The 22,498-nt window shown below is 36.7% G+C and overlaps 1 protein-coding gene across 1 annotated transcript; it reads left to right on the top strand.

Moving 5' to 3' along the window:
- The first annotated feature begins 9,262 nt into the window (after positions 1-9,262).
- Positions 9,263-20,334, top strand: ALPHA-SNAP2 (alpha-soluble NSF attachment protein 2). The gene is made up of 9 exons (XM_011624757.3): positions 9,263-9,573; positions 10,403-10,452; positions 10,553-10,625; positions 10,753-10,832; positions 11,178-11,329; positions 15,323-15,482; positions 15,596-15,643; positions 16,033-16,113; positions 19,911-20,334. Exons 1-9 carry the CDS (start codon positions 9,429-9,431, stop codon positions 19,989-19,991), a joined length of 870 nt encoding a protein of 289 aa, XP_011623059.1. The 5' UTR covers positions 9,263-9,428; the 3' UTR covers positions 19,992-20,334.
- The last annotated feature ends 2,164 nt before the right edge of the window (positions 20,335-22,498 follow it).

The raw sequence follows: 22,498 nt of genomic DNA, 5'->3' as shown, positions 1-22,498 counted from the left end.
CTTGAATTTCTAAGGTTGTCCTCACCTTAATTTTCTAGAGTTGTAGAAGAGACATTCATGTTTGCAAATCCGAATTTCCAAACTTGGGTTATTGGTTTGTTGAAGGTTGTTAGTTTGATTAATAGTGTTGCAAACAAATCAAAAATTTAGAGACAAGGTTGGACAATTTTGGTAATTTAGATATTTCTATGATCTAGTAGCCACCATTTCAACTTTATTGTTTTAATGTGGACCATGTAGTTACAATGTGGACCGTGGTGCAAAATTAGCACCGCAAAGTATAGATCTGTAACCAACCGGCTGCGTCTGGTTCTTAATAAAGTCGTTGAAGGCCCTCAGACGACCTTCATTAAAGACCGATATATCATGGATGGTATACTCCTGGCAGGGGATTATCCACATGACATAATCCTCCAGCTCCAAAGGGTATTCTGTTGAAAGTGGATTTTGAAAAGGCTTATGATGAGGTAGAATGGGATTTCCTCTTTAAAATCTTGGAACTCAAGGGCTTTGGGGGTATCCGGAATAAATGGATCCAGGGATGCTTGTCTTCGGTCCATTTTTTGGTACTCGTGAACAACAAAGCTAACGGATACTTTCAAGCTTCTAGAGGTCTTTGTTAAAGAGATCCCCTGTCACCCTTCATGTTCACCCTGGTGGTTGAAGCCTTCAGTAAAATGCTGCAAGGTGTGGTGGATGGTGGGCTCATCCAGGGCTTACTAACCTAGCCAAATGGGGCTGTTCTAAGTCTTCTGCAGTATGCAGATGACACCCTTCTCTTGATGAAAGGAAGTAACGAGAATATTCATCATGATTGGCTTTTCCTTAAACTGGATGAGCTTATCTCAGGAGCTAGGATTAACATGGGCAAGTCTAATAATTTTGGCATTATTTGCCATTCTTCTGAAATATCATATTAAGGCTTCGTGGTTGGAATGTGAGATTGAAACATTCCCCGCCAAGTATATTGGCTTGCCACTCCTTAATGGGTCGACCCTTAGATCCATATAGGATCCCATCATTCAAAGAGCTCTAGTTAAGCTAGATGGATGGAATGCTCAATTCCTTTCTTTTGCTGACAGGTCGGTCATCATTAAAGCCACCTTATCCAACTTGCATATTTATTATTTGTCAATTTTTATAGCTCCTGGCTCATTAATTCACAAGATTGAATTGTTAATGAGAAACTTTTTGTGGAGTGGCTCTCAATCAAGTAAGAAGATACATTGGTAAGCTAGGCTTTGGTCTGCCTCCCTAAAAAGGAAGGAGGTATTGGAATACGGAGAATCAAGGCAATTAATGAGTCTATGCTTACTAAATGGTGGTGGAGGCTTGTTAATAATAGGGATCAACCTGGCCAAAAGTCATCCTTTGAAAATAAGGGACAGATGCAAATAGATTTATTGCCAAAAAATGCATCCAGATTCTCCCCAATTTGGAAAGGGATTCATCATGTTAGACCGCTATTTATGACCTATTATAGAATTTTGGTAGGGGATGGAGCACTAATCAGGGTTTAGCATGCTAAATGGTTGGGTGAATTCCCTCTCAAACTCGTTTATCCTTATATATATATATAACAGATCTACACATAAACAATAGGTAATTGTGAATTTGGTATATGTTACTGGTTTGCGATATCAGGATTAGTTCCCAGGGGGCGGATGCTTCTATCGACGAATAGTTTCAGGCGCTGCTAGTATCACTGTATGTTTTCTGTTACTATCCCAGGAAACCATATAGGATAATCTAGTCCCTGAAACCTAATGTCACTTCTCGGCTTCCTGCTTATACCATGAGATCCATAGAGACCGTTATATTGATGACGGGCCTTCCCTTGCCAAGTTCTAGAACTGCAAAGCTCCCCATTAGGTCAAGACCTTTCTATGGCTTTTCACTTATAAAATGCTTATTACTATTGATCGGCTAAGGAGAATGTGGTTCATATTCATTAATGTTTGTTTACTTTGCAAAAATGATGAAGAGTTTATTGGTCATCTCTTCATTCACTGCCCTTTTGTTACAGCTTTATGGGATTGGTGGTTGAGCTCGATAAACTGGATTGGTCCCAGACATGCTGAGACACATGTTTGGTTACAATAATGGTGGTCCCCTCCCTTCTCCTCCTTGGGAATCCAGCTTTGGAGGATCTCCATTGTCGTTGTCACCTATAACCTTTGGAGAGAGCGGAACCTGAGAACCTTCGAATGGTACAGCAAAGAGGTGCCCTATTTTATTGAAGCCATTAAGCGATCGATCACCCTCTGGGTGTATACCTTTGTTCCCCTTAAAGTTGTACCACGGGACTTGATATTCTTTAATTTCTCTCAGTTGCTTATATTCAAACCAACCTGCCCCAACAAACATTTTGTCTGGGTTGTGCCTCCGAGCGGTTAGGTTAAACTGAATTTCAATGGTAGCTTTAAGGGTCTTAATGCAGGATATGGGGGTATCCTTCGATATCATTTTGGTTTAATCCTCTGGACCTATTAAGGAACACTATATCAATTGTGAGCCCAATGAAGTTGAGCTTTGGGCTGTTCGTAAAGGTGAGGCCCTCTTGGATCCCTCTTGTCATAGGGTTATCATTGAGGGTGATTAAGCAAATGTCATACTTTGGTGTTCTTGCCTAAATTCCACTCCTTGGAGATTTAGCGATGTCATTGATGAAATCATGTTGCTGCTATTTGGGTTTGAGGTCTATTCCGTCCATGTTGTCTATGAATTTAACTCTACGGCGGATTCCTTGGCCAGTGAGGCTACCTCTTGACTGATTTTGGGCTTTCTCTTCTTTATCTCCATCTCTTTCTCCCTTTTTCCTCCTCCCCTTACCCCCCTTTGCTTCTCTTCTTCCCATTTTCCTTTGTTATATTTTTCCTTGTAATTTTTATTACCTTAATGAAGCTCGCCCTTTCTCAAAAAAAAAAGTATAGATCTGAGGCCGATTTAACAACGACAACCCAACTTATGTGATATGGATCAAGGGAATGACGAGAGGGGATTTTTGGTCCCTAACTCTTGCCGAACTCAAGGTACTCATAATAGACAAGGATGATCTTCCAACTCAAGGTACTCTCGGTACATAAGGATGGGAACTCCCTCTCGCTCTCTCTCTGCACTAACGAGGAGGAATAAGATTTCATTGTCAAATTATCAACCAACAAAAACTAATGGTTACAACAATGTTCCATACATATAAACCAGTTAGTTCGAACTAGAAAATAACTAAAATACCCTATCAAAGTGTGAAAAGAACTAGATTACTCCTATGCCTATTTCTCATACTTGCATGAACTCAAGTTCCCACACATGAAACCAAACTTCTAAGTATTAAAACCACACATTTTGTCCTTTGAACTCATGAAAACTTTCACACAATAAATTACTTGCCTCTTCACAAAATTCTGTAGACCTTAAAAATCACAAAATGACCAAACAAACAAAGGGAAAATGACAAACACATATTGGGACCCCCCAAAAAAAAAAGGACGATTCGTCCTAGTGACCAAAATAAATTCTGAAAATGACGATTATGTTCCGATGACCAAAACAAACTTTGAAAATCTGATTACGTCCCATGACCAAAACAAATATTGAAAATGTCGATTACGTCCCAACAAACAAAACAAATCCTAAAAATGATGATTAAGTCCTGGAGACCAAAATATCTTGAAATAACAATTTCATATTGGGATCCAAAACTTCAAGATGCAATTTGCATCATCCTCCCCAAGTTGGAAAATCTCAACTATGTCGGGTTGCTATCACCGTGATACTCGAATAGTTATTGCACGTTGAAGATCGGGGAGATATTTCATCCTCTTAGCAACTCTACTTTATAGGCATTGTTATTGATTTTCCTTTTGGTTTTACAAGGGCCAATATTATTTGCTTTGAGCTTGCCATAGGTATCAACAGGAAATCACTCCGTCCTAAGATACACCATAACCATATCTCCAACTATGAACAACTTTAGCCGTCGGCGTTGATTCACAAAATCTTGATACTCAATGGAACTTTCCTCTAACTTCTTTTGAACCTTTCATGCAGATGTTTGAAACATTTAGATCAACATGCTTACAAATAGATAAAGATATTAGATCATGAAAATGCAAAGGTGATATGTCGTATGCCACATTAAATGGAGCTTTTTCTACTTTACCTATTTGTAGAATTATTGTATGCAAACTTAGCTTGTGGTAACACCAAGTCCCATACTTTCAAATTCTCTCAAATCAAGCTTTTTAGCATATTACCAACACTCAGTTTGACCATCAGTTTGTGGGTGAGATGCACTAATAAATTGCAGTTTAGTTCGCATTATCCCCCCACAAAGTTTTCAAAAGTGGCTTAGGAACCTGGTTTCGAGGTCAGATATAACGGTCTTAGGAAGATCATGCAAGTGCACCGCTTATTTGAAGGAGATATTGTCTATCATAGTGGCATCAGTGATCAGCTACATGGTATGAAATGTGCCATTTTTTAAAACCTACCAATCACCTACCATAATCAAATCATGACCTCTTGTTGTCTTTGGCAAACCTATTATAAAATCCATTGATAAATCAACTCGTGCCCTATTTGGAATCGATAATAGAGTCCATAATCCTTTATTTTGAGAATACTCATTTGCCTCCTGACATTTCATACACCGGTTAACAAATCTATACAGATCACGCCTCAAAGAAGACCAAAAATACCTAGCTCTCTCCAGTGGGCCACGAAAAAAAAGAAGGAGGAAATTAAATAAAAACTCTAATTAACGACTGAGAAAGAAACTTCAAATAAACAAAACAAAAACCCTAATTGAAGACTGAAAACATCTTTGAAATTTAGCTTAGAGGGACATATTTGGGTTACCTCTTGCCTATTTGGTGAAGAGAGAGAGGGGAGCTCCACTGGAGGATCGCTAAAAGAGATAAGGGAGAGCGAGAGGGGGGAAGATGGTGTGGGGAGAGAGAAAGCATGGTTCTCACAGTGGAGAGAGGGAGACTGGGGCTTGGATGTGATAACAATTGGGTTTATGTGGCATTTAAAACCCTTACGAGTCCTTGTAAAATGAAATGATATAGTGGAACATAAACTCAGTGGGAGTGTGGTCCCTCGTGGACCATACTAAGCTAACGATGTTTGCTGATACCAGACTGTGCTTGACGATCTCAGTCAATCGGTTGGGAAAAACCCATGTTACCTGGGCATAAAGAACAAATCGAAAAATGTTCTATTGGGTTAGCCCTTGATGAGGTCGGAGAATATGCCTAAATGAGTGAGCTGAAGGACTGGGTGACCCTTGTGTGTGATGGTGGCCTACAGAGACGAGGGTTTAAGCTTCATCCTCGTGTCATAACACGGCATGCATATTGATAGATCATTCGGGATAGTCAGAGATCAACCTTTTAAGATGAAGTGTATGTATGTGCGAGAGATACCCTTATGCATCATTGAGTTGTGGTCGCATCAGGTATTGGTGTACAGGTTCTCTAGGCGAGGACCTGTAATCCACATACTGAGATTGCGACGCCTTGGCTCATCGGTCAGACTTTGGTGACCCACTAATGAGCCCATGCTTGGACTGCGGGTCGTGGGAAACACTGAGTTGGTCTGATTAAGCAAGTATGGTCCGTAGTCCACAGTTGAAGGTGACGTGCCCCATGATTGTTGATTCAATTCCTAAAACATATGGATCATTTTCCCATCAAATTGATTTAATTATGTTTGTTTTATGATAATAATTATTTTATAATTATTATTTGATTTTTTTTATTAACTACTGGATATTCTATTTATAATTTTTTTATTTATAAAATTAAAGATATTAATTTTACAATAATATAAATATTTAAATAAATATTATAAATTATTTTATTAATTTTAATGCATAAAAATATCATGGGGGCCCATTGTGCACATGAGCCCACCATGTTTCTAGAAGGTAGGCCCAAATGCGCCTCCCATGGGTGGCAAGCCCCACCCCTTGGATTCCTTTTATTAAATTTTTGTAATGTTGAATTGTCAGATGTGGGCAAATATGACTTGGACCATTTATTGACTTAATATGGAAGTAAATATTGACTTAATATATATTTGATAGATCTTATGAAAAATATGAGTAGAGATGTTAATGGCCCATCTATGGAATAGATGACTCATATCTCTCACCCCACAAATCACCCTGATCAATAGTTCACATTCAATCTCATAAGCAGATGTAAATTATGGGAAACCCTAATCTCAAATTTTTTCTATAAATAGGGGTGTTCCCCCTATTATCTACACACAACCTCTCTCTTCTCCCCAACATCTCTCTCTCCTCTTTCTCTAAGGGGGCATACCCGACTCTCTCTCCTCTCTCCCTCCCTACACATTCTCTCTCCTACCCATTGAGGGAGCACGCCCCAACCCTAGGGTCTCCTCCCACTTTATCTCATCTTATATGCTAAGGGTTGGGAAATATGCCAAAAATATTTTGGGGGTAGGATCTAGGCTTGATGAGCTACAAAAAGGTTGTATGAAATAGTTAAGCCGAAATTTACTTTCCTGATTCGAGATTGAAGCTAGACCACTGATCTTGTATCATCGAATGATGGTAACTCGATGTGGGGTATAATAAGTCCGGCTGAGGTAATCTTCGACACTCTTCCCTTCTATTTATTGCAATCTTAACTTTTATTCTCAAGCATAGTGCATAGTTGTTTCAATGGCACCAAATTGTTAAGATCTTGGTTTTATTGTTATGTTGATTTTATTTTGAAGTTTATATTATTGTAATAAATATTATATGTAAGTGATATTTTGCCAAAACAAAAGGGGTGAAAAAAATAAAATAAAACTATTCCCCGATAAAAGATCACATAGATATTTATTTCAATAACCCTATATAATTGTCACCCAACCTCATGAGGTACGGAGTTATTTTCGTATGAAAAGAGTCATTTTGTGGTGAATATTTTTCACATAGAATAAATTTTCACATGTTTAAAAGTACGAACCAAACATTTGTAATCTCTATTTTCAAAATTTTAATGATTATTTTTATATGCACCAAGTGACAATCAATCCCCAGGTTGAGAATATTTTCATCTCCAAATTTTAGAATATTAAATATAAGAAAATTGGTACATGGGGGTTTGACCGCATTTCTACATATACGGTCTAGAAAGTGTAAAGCATCCATCTTAAACAAGTAGGTGTTCAATCTAAAAACAATAGGAACTAACGGTCTAAATGTTTCTTATTAGAATTATTATTTTTAGTTATTATTTTTTACTTTTATATTCATGATCTGTATGTTAGAGATTACATATCCTTAAAAACTAAATCTAAAAGTCTATCTAAAAAAATAGATTTATCAAGAGGCCCACATTTCTACATATGCAGCCTTGGCCGCATAGAAACCGTGTCCTTAAAGATATTCCAAAATTTTGGTTTATCGGAGACTACAAAGACAATACATATGCTCATATAGGACTTCTTGCACTATGAGTAAAGGAAAAAGTTTATATGAAGTATCAATTTTTATGCTGTATAAGTGAAGCTCGCCACAAAAATCCATTAAAAACGTTGTTTGGACGATAAAAAGTTGAGCAATTAATCATCTCAACCTCAAGATGTTGGATATGAAGACAAAAAGTGACTTCAAATGTTAAATATAATTCATCTTATAATGCATTATCTAAATTGTCTATTTCTAAAATTTTAAAAGCGTTATAAAGTTTGATCCCACAAGTGAATGCCAAACTCACCCATGAATATATACCTATGTCTAGGTATGGATAAAAAAATTGGACCTGGAGGGTCGGATTCGGGGCTGTGTCCATATGAACCCGATATGTTATTATTTAAATAAAATTTTATTATTATTTAAATAAAGATAATTATATATTTTTAATTATAATATTTTAATAGTACATATATATGTAATATAATATTTTATTTACATATATTTATTGTCGGCCGGGTTCGGTCTAGTCCAGATCCAGTCGAGTCTGGGCTCGATAACTTCGAGTCTAGTCGGGTCTAGGTCTCTGTCCGGTTCTCGAACCCGACCCGTTGCCACCCCTAGGACATATCACCCCTTTCGATGACTACATCCACAGGTGCAACAAGTGTCTCAAAAAAAAAATGAACGTGTTATCTCCCACAACACACAATCACACGTGCAACGTTTCCCTCTTGTTTAATAAAGTTGGGTCTTTATATTTGGGCCTTTATAATGGCTTCGAACAATACTTCACTTTGTGGGACCCACATATATACTTTTAAAGTAATGATTCTATAAAACTATTTGTTATTCTTGTGTATAGGACTCCAAAGGATTATCATTAAAATTGTTATTGTTCTCTTAAAAAGTTATCACATGGATGTGAGACTTGACTTTTTTATATATCCATGTCAAATTTAATAATGATCTTTTAAGTCCTATGAATGGGTGAGGGAGGGTCTTATAGGATATTTGTACCCAAAGGACCCTTACACTTCTACAAATATTTCGACAAGACCAGTTAGGAAGTACGAGGCCCATATGAATAAACAACCCATATTTTTACATGCATTATTATAGAGGCCAAAAGATGTTCTACTCCCTCGGGAGTAGAATGTTCATTAACTCCCTCGGGTAAAACCTCTAGAATTAAATTTGGGATTCCAAAATTTGGGAATATATCATCATTAACGCGTTTAGATTAATCTCAATAAAAGTTTCTTAATTGTGCCCTCTATGTATTTGAAAAAAATAATGTCTCAAGGATTGAATGTTTAATGCCTATCCGATTTTTAGATAATGAGATCTAAATGTAAAAAAACTCAATTTTTTAAATTATCCCTTTGAGAAAAATCTTTTAGTAATGTGTAAGGGATTCCCAAAAATTTCGGATGGAATGAATGTGACCAAGGGAGTAGAAGTAAACTATGCTCCTGAGGGAGCGTAGTATATGCACACATTATAGAGATGTCAACCTTATGAAGCCACTGCTAGGATCTGGTCCGCGCATTGAGCAAGCCATTTTTCTCACAACGTGATGAAGAGGTACCTAAGTGAAATAATTGGTACATGTAACTACTTGTACAATAGAAACCTTATTGCATTTACTTTATCTATAGAAAACCTTATTGCATTTTCTTCGTGGCTTGAGCATCTCGGCGCTGTCTTCTTTGACACGGTGTCTGGACCATTTTAATGATTTTAATATATTTTTAGTTGTTTATTCCAGTGTTGTCTCACATAAATTCCCTTATTTATTTAATTTCCTCCCTCTCTTTTCCTGAATATTTATTGTGTTTTGGAAAATCAAAAGCTTTAAACCCTAAAAATTCAGTCCATTTCTTCCTAGCCATCGTAAAATGGAGTGATTCTCTCTTTAACTTCATTCTCTCTCTAACTTCGTTCGCTCTCTCTCTAACTGTGATCGCGTTGCAGCAGAGGATCAACAATGACGGATCAAGAGATCAATGGCGATGAATTTTGTAGAAGGGCTGAGAAGAAGCTCACTGGATGGGGTTTATTTGGCAACAAATACGAAGACGCTGCTGATTTATACGAGAAAGCTGTGAATTCCTACAAGATCGCCAAAGCATGTAATAATCCTCGTCTCGTCGGTGTTTTATTCATTTTGTCAGTTTCCATTTCTGATTACTTGGATTCATTTTGCAATTCCAGAGTCGTGATTAAATATTGTTTTTATCTGATTGATTCGGCTTTCCCTTTGAGTTTATTCTGTGATTTTAGGGTTTCATGGAGTTTCGTTGTATCTCCTGGTTTTATTTATGTACTTTTCATGGAAATTATTGGACAAATATCATTTCTGTAATTTCGTGTATGTGTTTTAGTTATCATATTTTAGTTGTCTAGGCATCATTTAATCGTGCTATAAACAAATAACTGATTTTCATTCTCCCTGTTTTTTTCTATTGCATTCGAATTTACATTAATATGCTTTTTCTACGGACCAAGTGAAATTTTATAGAGTCCATTTACTCTGTATTTGTGGTCTTGAAACGTGTATATTTGATGTTTATATGAATATATATATCCCCATGTTCAGGGATTGCGTATACTTATGTGTATGTATTATTTTAGGAAATTTCTTGACCTTCATGTGTCAGATTTGGTCCAATGGGTTGGATGGATCCTTTACTTTTGAGAATTTTTTCGATAAGTTTGCATAAAAATAAAGTTCCTTTCTTTTATTTCGCACGGGCACTGTCTATATATTTTAATTGGATATAGCATGAGATTCTTCTACTTGGTTACTACCGCATGTGTTGCTTAGTTAACACCAAAAATTCTAGCATGTCTCTATTTAGAAGGTTATGATCAGACCTAGATTTCATCTGTTTACATGATGTTATGGAGAAAACCCACAATGTCATTCTCACTAACTCCGACCACATGGTATTTTTTCAGGGGAGAAAGCTGGATCAACCTATGAGAAGTTGGCTAGCTGTCATAAGAAGGTTCATACTTTCCTTTCCTTTATAATAATCATAATCCCTTTTTCTGTTACTTGTATGTTTTTCCTCACTGAGTATGTAACTTCCAATTTCTTGACTCCAGTTAGAAAGCAGGCATGAGGAAGCTTCAGCATACGCAGATGCTGCAAATTGTTACAAGAAAATCAATCCCCGAGGTTTTAGCCATTTGATTTGCTACTTCTTTGGACTTTCTGCTTCTATACAAGCTAAAGATCACTTGGATGCTTCATACTTCTTATGAATTTTCTGTGTTAATTTTTACTTGGCATTTGTGCTTTGCAGAAGCTATTCGATGCTTGAATGAATCACTTGAAATCTTCATGGGGATAGGAAGGTTAAATTTGGCTGCTAAGCATGGCAAGGTAAAACCTATCTATTCATATGAATTGCTTCTCTTTCAGATTGACATTTGTCTATTAGTAATGTGATCATATTTGTGATGGATAGATTCCTTGTTTGTCTTACCAAATCAAGAATTTTTTTTTTTATTTGATTTCACCTTTCAGGTGTTCCTTTTTCCAGGGGCACTAAATGAACATGCAGAACTTTATATACTTTAGGATGTTATTTTTGGTTTGCACCCAGTAACTGTAAATCTATTACTGTTTGTCTCTACAGCAGTTTTACTCAATGTAAGGACATATGTACCTTATTAAAGCACTAAGTATAGGCTAAATGTTGTTGAATATGCCCATCTTCTTTTGCAGGATATTGCTGAGTTATATGAGGCTGAAGAAGATCTTAATGAGGCAATCAGATTCTATGAACGCTCAGCTGAACTGTATGAAACTGAGGGAGCTACATCCACTGCAAACCAGATGGCACAGAAAGTGGCTCAAATTGCAGCCCAGTTAGAACAGTAAGTCTCTGTTTGTCCAAATGCTCCTTTATTTGTTAATCTGTATAGTATATCTGGTGTACAAGTTCCTAATTCAAGTATTACTTGAAATGAGCTCCCAAGGCATCTTCCTTCTGTGCCTGGCTCTAGTATCATATATAATATTTCTTTCTGTCAGTACTGGAGTTCATTGGCAACCGATGCCATCGTAATCGGTTTAAGCTTGTAGCTAGGTTTGAAACCGTATAGGACTTTTGGTTTTGGTTATTTTAATTTTTCATAAAAATGTTTTTAGGTGTTACAAAAGTTACCAAAAGAAAAGAAAATGAAGAAAAGCTGTTACCACAGTTTACCAGCGTAGAACAGGGGAATAGTTTAGATATAGGTCTGGGTTAAGCCTTTGTCTGAAGTTCTCCTTCAATCAGTTAAGTGGAATTGGCTGCTAATTAGCAGCGGCCCCTTGCAAAATGTTCTTCCGTTGGGAATAGGAATGCAGCACACTTATTTTGAGATGAACTACCTGCTTATTTTGGCATTCACCTTCATATTAGAAGGGAACTAATGACTGCTCTGAAGAACAAGGAGAAAATAAGTATTGAAGGGAGGTGCATAAGTTCAGATATGGGTCGTTTATTATTATAAGGGAGGTGCATAAGTGGAGATATGTGTCATATGTTAAAGCTAAGGATAAAGTTGGATAAAACTTGCGAGGAAAGGAAGGCAGGTTCGCTAGTGGCAGGAATAAGATGCAAACTGGGAGCAAAATAGTGATAATTACAAAGGAAGTAAACATCATTAAAATGGTCAACCACCCAAAAAATTCACTGAGGTGGTGAAATTAACCAATTTATCAACAATGCTTACTTTGAAAAGATCATTGGATTCAAGTACATCCCCAATTATACTATAGAAAAATACGCAAAATACCCTTGTTTTGGTTTGGAATCTGAACAAGCATGGTTGTTTGGTAATTTACCACCATGTAAGGGGCCAAGCCAAATGATATAAATGCTCCTACTTGTTCCAAGTTCCAAACCACTTCGTTTCATTAAAAACTCTTGTCTGGGATTGGAACTAAGGTCAAGAAAGTTTATTACATCATTTGGTTTGATTCAAATTGGCTTTAAACCAAATGATGAAACCACATTTACCGGGATATTCCGACCAAGGGGTGGATTTCAATCCTGAATCTAGCTCTTGTGCTCTATGGAAGGGAATCTTGTTCCTCTGTGATTTTTATACTTTCTCAATCTTGAGAGGAGATCATTTCTTAGCACAGTAGTGTAGTACAACAGTGTGATAGTAACTATAATATAATAGTATAATATAGTGTAGCAAGTTGCAAAAAAAAAGAAAGTGTAGCAGTGTTGTATAGTAGTGTATATAATATAATATAATTACATATAGTAAATTTAAAATAGGAAAAGTCTTCGCAATGCCCATAAGCGAATCAGAATGATCTGAAATTTGTCCGGTGGTATTTTATTTTTCATTTTCTTCTACAAATCAGAATGATCTGAAATTTGGAGCGTGTGTACATCTCAGTAAAGTGCGCCTTATAAAAATATAAAAAAAATAATTCGTGACAAATAAATTGACCAAAATACCCCTAAAACTTTTAGGGGGTATTTTGGTCAATGTTTTTCATGTAAAATGTTTTTTTTGATATTTTTCATAGATTTGTCTATTTTTTGTGAACACACGCTTCAAATTTCAGGTCATTCCGATTTATAGAAAAAAATGACAAATATAACACTATCGGACAATTGTGACCGTGCGATGAACTTCGGACGGTGATGAGGGTAGGCAAAATCACTGTTCATTTTCGCCTATAGGAGTTGGGAAGACTTTTCTTTTAAAATATAGTACAGTAGAACACAATATATAGCATTGCAGTATAGTATAACAAGTAGTATTCTATAGCAGTGTGATATAGTGATTGATATATACTATGCTAGCTAGTGCTCTAGTGGGTTTCAATTTTTTAACCAGACGGAGCTCAATCTTGTAACTTTATCATTCGATGCCAATTAAATTTGTATCATGCTTTCCTACATATTGGGATCAAGCTCTCTAGATTTCAGGGTGTACGAATCGCGATCTCTAACATAGGGAACTTCTTGCTTGTCACGATCACGTGGTCCAGATCCCATTTACAGATCTGATTTGATCCTGATCTCCGTATGGATGAAATTATCTATGCGTTTTTTTTTGAGCTTCACAACTAGAACATGTTTTACTTCATTAAAATCTCTTAATCCTGGTTTGGAAGCCATAACACAGGGGGTATTTTAGTAATTTGGCTCGACTAGTATTATGGGCTATATTATCAAACTACAGCTTGTTCAGGATTCAAAACCTAGAACAAGGACATTTTGGGCATCTTTCAAATAAATGCTTGAGGAGTTACAATAGTGAAATGATTTTATTAAAGTGTCCACTTTGTTGACAAATTGGTTGATTGGAGGTGGTTTGACTGTTTTAACGATATTTTCCTAAAAACTATGGAATCGGGAATGAATTATGCTAGAATAGTCATAGGAAATAAAGGGCTTAACCTGATACAAAGCTTTTCTTTTACGGGTTCTGCTGTACTGGAAATAAAGGCTTAGGACTCAGACTCGCTTGAGTCACTAGGAACAGTTGACTTGGATGATATGAGTCTGAGGGAGTCTTGTCTGAGTCTGTCTGGGACCTTATCCAATTAGAATCAGGACCTAGCGAGTTAACTCGAACCCTCTCCTTGCCAGTTTCCTTGTTTTTGGACACAGCTGTTTTTAGACATGCGTTGCAGCTGTTTGCAGAATAGTGTAAGAAAAAAAGGAATTTTCAAAGGTAATATTACGCAGCAGATGATCCTACATTGGTTTTTGTTGATCAGAAGCATCAAACTGACTTTTTAGATGAGCAATCCAGGCATTGGTTTAACACTTTTACGTATTAAAAAAAAAGAAACTACAGGCATTGGTTTTTTGACAACTGCACAGTTTTCTCCTGTTTTATTTGAGGCATGACCATCAAACTGGCTGTTTCGGGATGTCCAAAGGAACATTCTGGTTATTTATGTGCTTTTGGGAATAGTACTTGTGGTCATTGTTGCGGATATTTCAGTTAGCCATGAAGTGTGCTCTACAATTTAGGAAGGATGCATTCTAGAGGAAACCACATATGATTTGCACTTGTTTGATTCGAGTTGTAATCTATCAAAGTTTGTCATTTGTATTTTCTGATTAGTGCAGCATTTTTCTAGTTGGGAAAAGGCTCTCTGAGGATGATGACATTTTCTAGTTTGAGCAGCTTTGAGTCTTGTCATTCTCTCATTTTCATCTACTTTATTCTCGTTCTATTAATATTTGACAGTCACTTAACATTATCACTTTTAACTCAACTTTTAAACTCGGGTGTGGTTTGTATAAGGCTGAGGCCGTAAACAATCAAAGTAAGGCGCACCTTCAAATAGTGTCGAAAGATGTTGTTTCAGTACTGGAAATCTTTGGGATGGCTTGAAAATCTATTTTCATCTCTAATTATAAAATTTAAAGCTTTAAAAATAGTGTAAATGGAGTAGATCTATAAACCCTTGAAAATATTGAAAATTTACAGTCCAAAAAATGCATTACAAGATGCACTATTTTAAGACTTAAAATCCATTTTTTCTCATGTACATACATCTTGAGGTCAAGATGATCGATTTGAGAATTTGTAGACATAGAAATAACCTCTTCTAGTGAATTTTTGATGTGCACCTTAATTTGATTGTTTGGGGCGTCACCCTTATATAAACTTTTTCCTTTAAACTCTAAGTTTGTCATTTATTTTTTCTGATTAGTGCAGCATATTGGGTCCATTATTTCTTCTTGGGTACATTTTCTAGTTTGAGCAGCTTTAAGCCTTGTCATTCGCACATTTTCATTCACTTTATTAATGTTCTATCGATATTTGACAGCCATTTAATATTATCACCTTTTAACATTTTTTCAATATTTAACAAGTGAATATGCTCTTGCTTTGCAGATACCCGAAAGCCATTGAAGAGTTTGAAAAAGTTGCAAAGCTGTCTATCAACAACAATCTTTTGAAGTATAGCGTTAAAGGGATTCTTCTTAATGCTGGCCTTTGCCAAATATGCAAAGGTGACATTGTTGGGATAACCAACGCATTAGAGCGATACCAGGTCAATCATTCTTTTCTCTGACAGTTTCTGGATTGATCTTCCGACTTCTGAGATTTGGATTGCTGTCGCTGTGTAATAATTGCTGAACTTGGTGTTCCCGAATGCATATGCAGGAACTTGATCCTACCTTTTCAGGCACGCGTGAATACAAGTTTCTCGCTGTAAGTTTTCACTCCTAAACTTTGTTGATGGCCATCTATTTTCGTTCTCTTGTTATTTGCTATAGCTGTTATGAAAGTTGTGAAGTCTCCGTTGCTTTTATGTTCTAGCATTCAGCTATTAGGATGGGGATTTTTTTTTTTCAGTTGCAATACCCATTTTTAAGCTTTTGCCTTCTTGTTTTTCAGGAGTGTTCATGTAGTTTAAGGAATTATGGGCTATACAATACATGATACGATTCAAGCTTAGTGGTTAATTTCTTAAAAGTTGTTTTTAATCTGAAGGGCATTTGGATGCGCTTTAGATTACAACATTTTTATTTTTTTTAAAACATAAACTGGATAATAGCATCTCTAGGGCTTTAATATGACCTTTAATGTTCATTTGGCAGGATTTAGCCTCTGCAATTGATGAAGAAGATGTCGAGAAGTTCACTGAGGTGGTGAAGGAGTATGATAGCATGACCAGGCTGGTATATGGCTTATTCATGCCAAATTAATTGATTGTGACTTCTTAGACAAACTTAATAGGAAAATAACTTCTTAAACTTTCTATGAGATTTCCTGCATGATGGTTTCTAGTATAAGAGATTTCCATTCAAATTAATGATAATCATATAACTTTTGTCTAAATTAAGGTACAAAATGATGCACTCTGTGGTATTTGTGATATTTATGTTGATTCCTTTTCTGGAGTTTGCTTTGCATAATGCTGTATGAGTAAAGATTCTGAAAGGCTGAAAGTGAAACAATTCATGAATTTACAACTTACTAGTACAGCTGCCAGTTTAATTATGAGGGTAGGAATCGTAAGACATTTTAAGACGAGGGTGGTATTGATGCACTGTGTAATAGTTGTGATGTTTTATGTTGATTTGTTTTCTGGAGTTTGATTCACGCATGCTGTATGAGTAAAGATCCTGAAAGGTTCAAAGTGAAACAATTCATGGATTTACAACTTACATAGTACAGCTGTGAGTTTAATTATTAGGAGAAAATTCTTAGACATTTTAAGAAGAGAGTGTTATTGAAGAGAGATCACTTTGCTCTCTATCACAGCCTGACCGAACCAGCAGGTCCAATTGGTCAGACCACCAACCAAAGCCCAAACAGGTTTCGTCTCCTGAAAAGCAGGATCTTGGAAAGACATGTAATTTTGAGAATTTTGAATATATTTAGGGTTTTGACTGGTTTTTCATGAGTCCAACTTGTTCTGATGACAGGTTGAACCATTGTTTGAATTGGACTAGACTTTTTCCAGTTCACCGTCTGCTTCGGTTGTGAGAGCACTTGATATTCTCATTCCAATGAAATGCTAGGAATTGCTCAGAAATCACAGGAGATGCCTTGTCTAGTCAATTAGTTCCCTCTGTGGTGCCAAAATCATTCTAGGATAGGAGTTGAACTTCTGTTGTCCATGGCCAAATTTACACCTATTAGAACTTACACTCCCAAAATATAGTTGCACACCCTTCAATACATAGTTTGAAACCACCCCCTCCCTTTTCTCCTTTTGTGTGTGTGGACCATGGGTCCAAGCTTTGGACTTTCCATAGATGATTTGCTTGTGGCTTGGGAGAAGAATTTAGCCTCACAAGATTCTTCTATGATGGTGGATGGTCTCATGGCATTCTGGAGAGGTCACGTTTCAGGGATGATTGATGTGTGGACACTTGCTGTTGCTGGTTTCTTATGGTTTCTTATGTGTCGAGTCTCAATGGTGGTTCGACTTTCAGGCTAGTGCATTTTTTGTGGCTAGGGATGCCTGTGTTGGGAAGATATAGCTTATGTTAGATTGGAGAAGCTCAGACCAAAATGTGTGTTTCTGCCTATTCTCGATCTTCCACATGCTGATAGTTGCTCCCAATTTCTATGCTGTTAGTTTGGTTACTTACTGAGAAAGAGGTCTGTGAAGGAGCTTGGATCATTGTCGTGGTTAGGGAAAGAGGTGAGGAAAATTTCCAGTTACAACAAAGTAGATAAATCTATCAAGGATCTGCTACTCAATTATGCCTCATATAAAATGTTCGTAGAATCTTCTTTTGAGCCTTGACTGTGTTTTCATCAACTGATGATGATCAACAAATAATACAAATAGGAAACATTAAATTTAGTGCCGCAAACTACTAAGCATGGTATGCATTCAAAGAATATGGTAAGATGTGGATACTCATAAGTTCGTTTAGGAGTCAATTGACTCTCATGGACTCTATACACTGCGACAATTTCCTTAAAATGTGTGAGTGAGATTATTAGAAACACTAGCATCACACAAAATAAGGTGCTCAAACCTCTTATCCACCAAAAACTCCCAAGGATAAATCTCGAGTGAGATTATCACCAGCAAAGTAGATAAATCTCTCAACGATCTACTGCTCTTTGTACCATGTATAAAATGTTCATAGCATCTTCTTTTGAGCCTTGACCATGTTTCATTAACCAATGGTGATCCACATATACAAGAATAGGAGACATTAGAGAGTGTGTCGCAAACTATTAAGCCTGGTATGGACTCCAAGAATGTGGAAGGTTTGGATACCCCATAGGTTTGAGGATATGCTTGAGCCTCATGGACTCTATGCATGTGGCAGCTTTCCAAAAGATAGTAAGATTATCAGAAACACTAGCCTCACACAGGACTAGGTGCTCAAACCTCTTTTCCACCAAAAACTTTTGTGAATGAGACCCCCTTCTAACAGGCATGCGTACTCACACATACTAGTAAGAGGTGATGCAAACAGTTGCCTGAGAATCCTTAAACCATGAGAAACTACCAAAGCCTCAGCCTTTCTCGTCCATGGTAATGTATGAAATAACTTTTGATTTACATTGAGGCTCTCACAAATTTTTGGCCATTGTTTAAAGCCAGATAGAAGGTTGGGATAGACACTGCCCATTATATGCTCATGGTGGACTAAGATGCCACTATAATGGTTATTACATTATACCTTGGGCTTGGTTCATATGGGTGACCTCTTCCACAGGTCCACCATTCTTCATGGAAAATTGGACTCCTGTCGGGCCTAAGCATCGACAATAAATGAATCTTTTCTCATGGAAGTGGACCAGAGAAAGAGGCAAGCAGCCTCTCAGCTTAATTAAGAGAGTTGTTGTCGATATGCATTAATTATTTTCATAGTGCTTATTAACGAGGTTAAGAACCATGCACACTTGTGTGCTGATCCACATCAAAACCATGCAAGTGTGTCCATGTTTTACATGGCAACCAAGCATTCTCCAAGAACACCCACTTCTGTTGTCTATTGGTCAAAGATGCTCCAAGTAACTGTCAAAATTATGCTTCATCTCCCATGTACACGCTTGGCTTTTGAATCTCTTTGTTTACTACCACCCTACATTCTTCAACAAATCCAGAGCAAGCGACATATATCCTCAAAATTTTTGAGACCAATGAAATAGAAGCATCCAAAGTTCCCATCCAGATCTAGTGTCATACATGATAATAAATAATTAAACTTGATCATCAATTAATATGTGTGATATATTCTCAATGAGGTTTTTTTTTCAATCAAATGTGGGGATTAGGGAAGTTCTCCCCTTCATTAGTAGCCTATTAGAAAATGTTTGGTTGACCTTCTTTGGATTGAAGTAGTTTCATGAAATTAGACAGGAGATATTCCAAATTTAACTCGGATCATCTGCATGAGAGAGGAATTTTGGTTCAGGGCTCTGATACAATCTTACTTGGGTTAAGCATCAGGTATTTAGGGAGTTGGTTCGGGTTATTCTCTTTGGTTGATGTAGAGCCATGTGTAATACTTTTGAATGGAATTGTCACACTAAAAAAAAACAAAAGAATTCAGAATGGAATTGCAATCATCAAAGAAAGGACAGAATGACTGAAGTATATGGGAATTTTGGGGCATGTAGATAGATGAAGATCCATTTGAGGGAGGAGAGAGAAGAATGACAACAAATGTAGTTATCATTGTGTGTGTATGAGAGAGAGAGAGAGAGGGAAATCTTTCACGTGAATTATTTTCTACAGTTTGTGGGCACAGATTGTGAGGGAGCACTATGGCTTGCTGTATATGTGCATGTGTGAGCTCGTGTACTTGTTTGCTTCAAATCCTATAAACATTTTCTTTAACTGGCTTTTGTATTTCCATGTGCTATTTCCTGAAGTCAATAGTATATCTGTACTCTTTTTCATACGAACCAGAGTTTGATGACATTGGATTTAGCTTTTCTTCGTAAGCTTCTTATATTTTCTGTTCTTTCCACGTCTTTATCTGTTATTGCTCTGTAGGATGCTTGGAAGACATCGCTTTTGTTGAGAGCGAAGAACGCTCTGAAAGCGAAGGAAGTGGAAGAAGATGATCTTACTTGAGACTCTCTCTCTCTTCCCCTCTCTCTCTCTGTCTCACATGTATTATCAATGCATATTTGTTATATTGGAGCTTTCAGTCATGTTTTATGATGTCAAATTGGAATGGTGTGCGTTGAGAGCAAAGCACTTTTTCGCTTTGCGGTTGGTGTGCTTGGAGTGTGCAATGATGTTTCTAAATTCTTGAGTGAAACATGTGCGTAGATAAATAATTTGTGGTGCTAATCTTTTCCCCCTCTTAACATGTCTGGGTTCTTTTGAACCATTCACCAGATGATTGATGTTCATTCAGGCTTTGACTGTTACAATCCTCCAATTATGGTTATGAAATGTGGGGTTACTCAAATATTGAAATTTTCAATGTTATTATGTAATGCTTTAGCAGATCTGCTTTCGAATGAAATTGTGAAAGAAACTGAAGAAATCTCCATCCGCTACCCGATTTTATTGGAGCTGGATGCCCACATGAAATCTTAAGTCGACCCTAAGAGGTGCCTTGCCTTTGGTCTCATTGTGTGCACTAATGGGCCCCTAGCTCCAAGCAGGGGTATTTTATTGGGGCGCCTAGCTCTATGCAGGGGTATTTTATTGCGGCCCCTAGCTCTACGCATGGGTATTTTATTGGGGGCCCTAGCTCTACGCAGGGGTATTTTATTTTGTGGATGGTCACTAGCCTCCGTCTAGGGTTTTGTGTGTGAGAGGGAGGGAGGGAGGAAGCTAATGGCATGTTAGAGAGAGGGAGTAGGGTAATGGCATATTTGGTACCAAGATGTGGCCCATCAAGGAGACATTAATGGGCTAATGAGTTCTGAGCAGATATTTAATAAACACTTAGTCGGTACAGAATCGCCCTGTCGAATTGGGATGTCACTCCGTGTCGATTATGTCAATATATAAGAATTCGTTTGGATCTACAAGAGAACCGGCGATTGCTACAGTAAAACAGTGGTTTGTTATAGTAAAAATGCTATTTTGCTATAGTATAATGTCGATTTATCGATTTAGATAGGTTTTTAGTTGGTTCATTGTTTTTGCAAGTGTTTTTTCACCAATTCATTTTTCTTCTACATACAAAAATCGCAGTCTGAATTTATTGATTTGGGCCGGTTTTTGCGATGCCCAATTCAAGTCATCGACCAGTTTTTTTAAATCACTGGTTTTGAGTGTTACATGTCCAAGCATGGTGGCAGAGGCTGTTTCATATTTCTGTGAGGACACACATTTGGGTGCCAGTATAACTTGAAACGTATGTTCATGAATTGTTTTGCATGTAGATACACTAGAGATTACTGTTTTAAAATTCGGGATGCGGTCACGATGTTGTTGGGGGCCAATACGGTGATGCGGCCCAAATAAGGGCTTGATCATCCGAATGCAATTAATAAATATAATGTTCTTTAACATACATCAAAAAATAGGGATGATGTAATTAATTAAATATAATTTTTTTTAAAAGATATAAAAAAAATAAATTAATGCATGGAAAAAAAAATGGTGGTGATTATATGATATTAAACATTTAATTTATTCATTAAATTCAAAAGTATCAGATGTCGAAGATTTTGGTATCCATTATCCCATGATAGATCATAGAATAATTAGAAATTAGAAATTACATACTTGAAAATAAATTTGTAAAAGACAATAGAACTTAGAAGACATTATATTATTATAGTTTATAAACATTAAAAAATTATAACCACAAATTTACAATTGCAAAATAGTTAAGTAAAGATTTATGAAGAGTTCAACAATCAAGACAAATCATCATCATTTCTCAAGTCTCAATCTCACATCTCAATTAGACAAGTTATCTAGGGAGTCTCCATGTGCATATGTAGCATTTGAGTGTGAGGAATCATCATAATTAATATCATCCTTGGTGGCTTCTATATATTTTTTTTATGGGTTTCCTTTAAGTCTGCCTCCTCCTCGACCTCTCGAGCTGATATGCTATTGGACCTAGTTTTTTTCTTTTGTGTTCTAGTGTTAGGTCGTACTTTTTCATTAGCGACATCAACAAGGATCTCCCTCAAACACACGCTCTGCTCGTAGAACCATGGTCCACTTGCTTTTGCCTCACCATGAGGTTCATACAATCAAATTTAGTTAAAATCCTTGCGTTTTTGATACCTCTACCTGAGCCGCTTATTATATCGCACATAAACCAAATCATTCAACTTCTTCTGCTCCATCCTATTTCTTTTTTTTGTATGGAACTGTGGTAGAAAACAAAGAAACAAGCAGTAGGAGCACATGTTATTTTCTTGTTTCTACTTTATATTTATCTTAATTTTTAAAAATTAAGATTTTCAATCCAAGAAATAAAGATTAAGGTCTTACATGCTCAAATGCACTCCAATTATGTTCGCAATAAGATGAACTTCATGTGAGATTCAGCACTCGAATAGCAAGTCATCATAGATTTAGTGTCACGCTTCCATATAATGCCACTATGCAACTCGCTTTTACCTAATTTCATATAGATATGTAGTGTCATTGTTTCGAGT

This window comes from Amborella trichopoda, chromosome 8, assembly GCF_054954075.1.
Source record: "Amborella trichopoda isolate Santa Cruz 75 chromosome 8, AtrichopodaSantaCruz75HAP2 v2.0, whole genome shotgun sequence".
Lineage (NCBI taxonomy): Eukaryota > Viridiplantae > Streptophyta > Magnoliopsida > Amborellales > Amborellaceae > Amborella > Amborella trichopoda.
The sequence above is the reverse complement of the archived record's forward strand: the minus strand, read 5'-3'. Positions and strand labels throughout refer to the sequence as shown.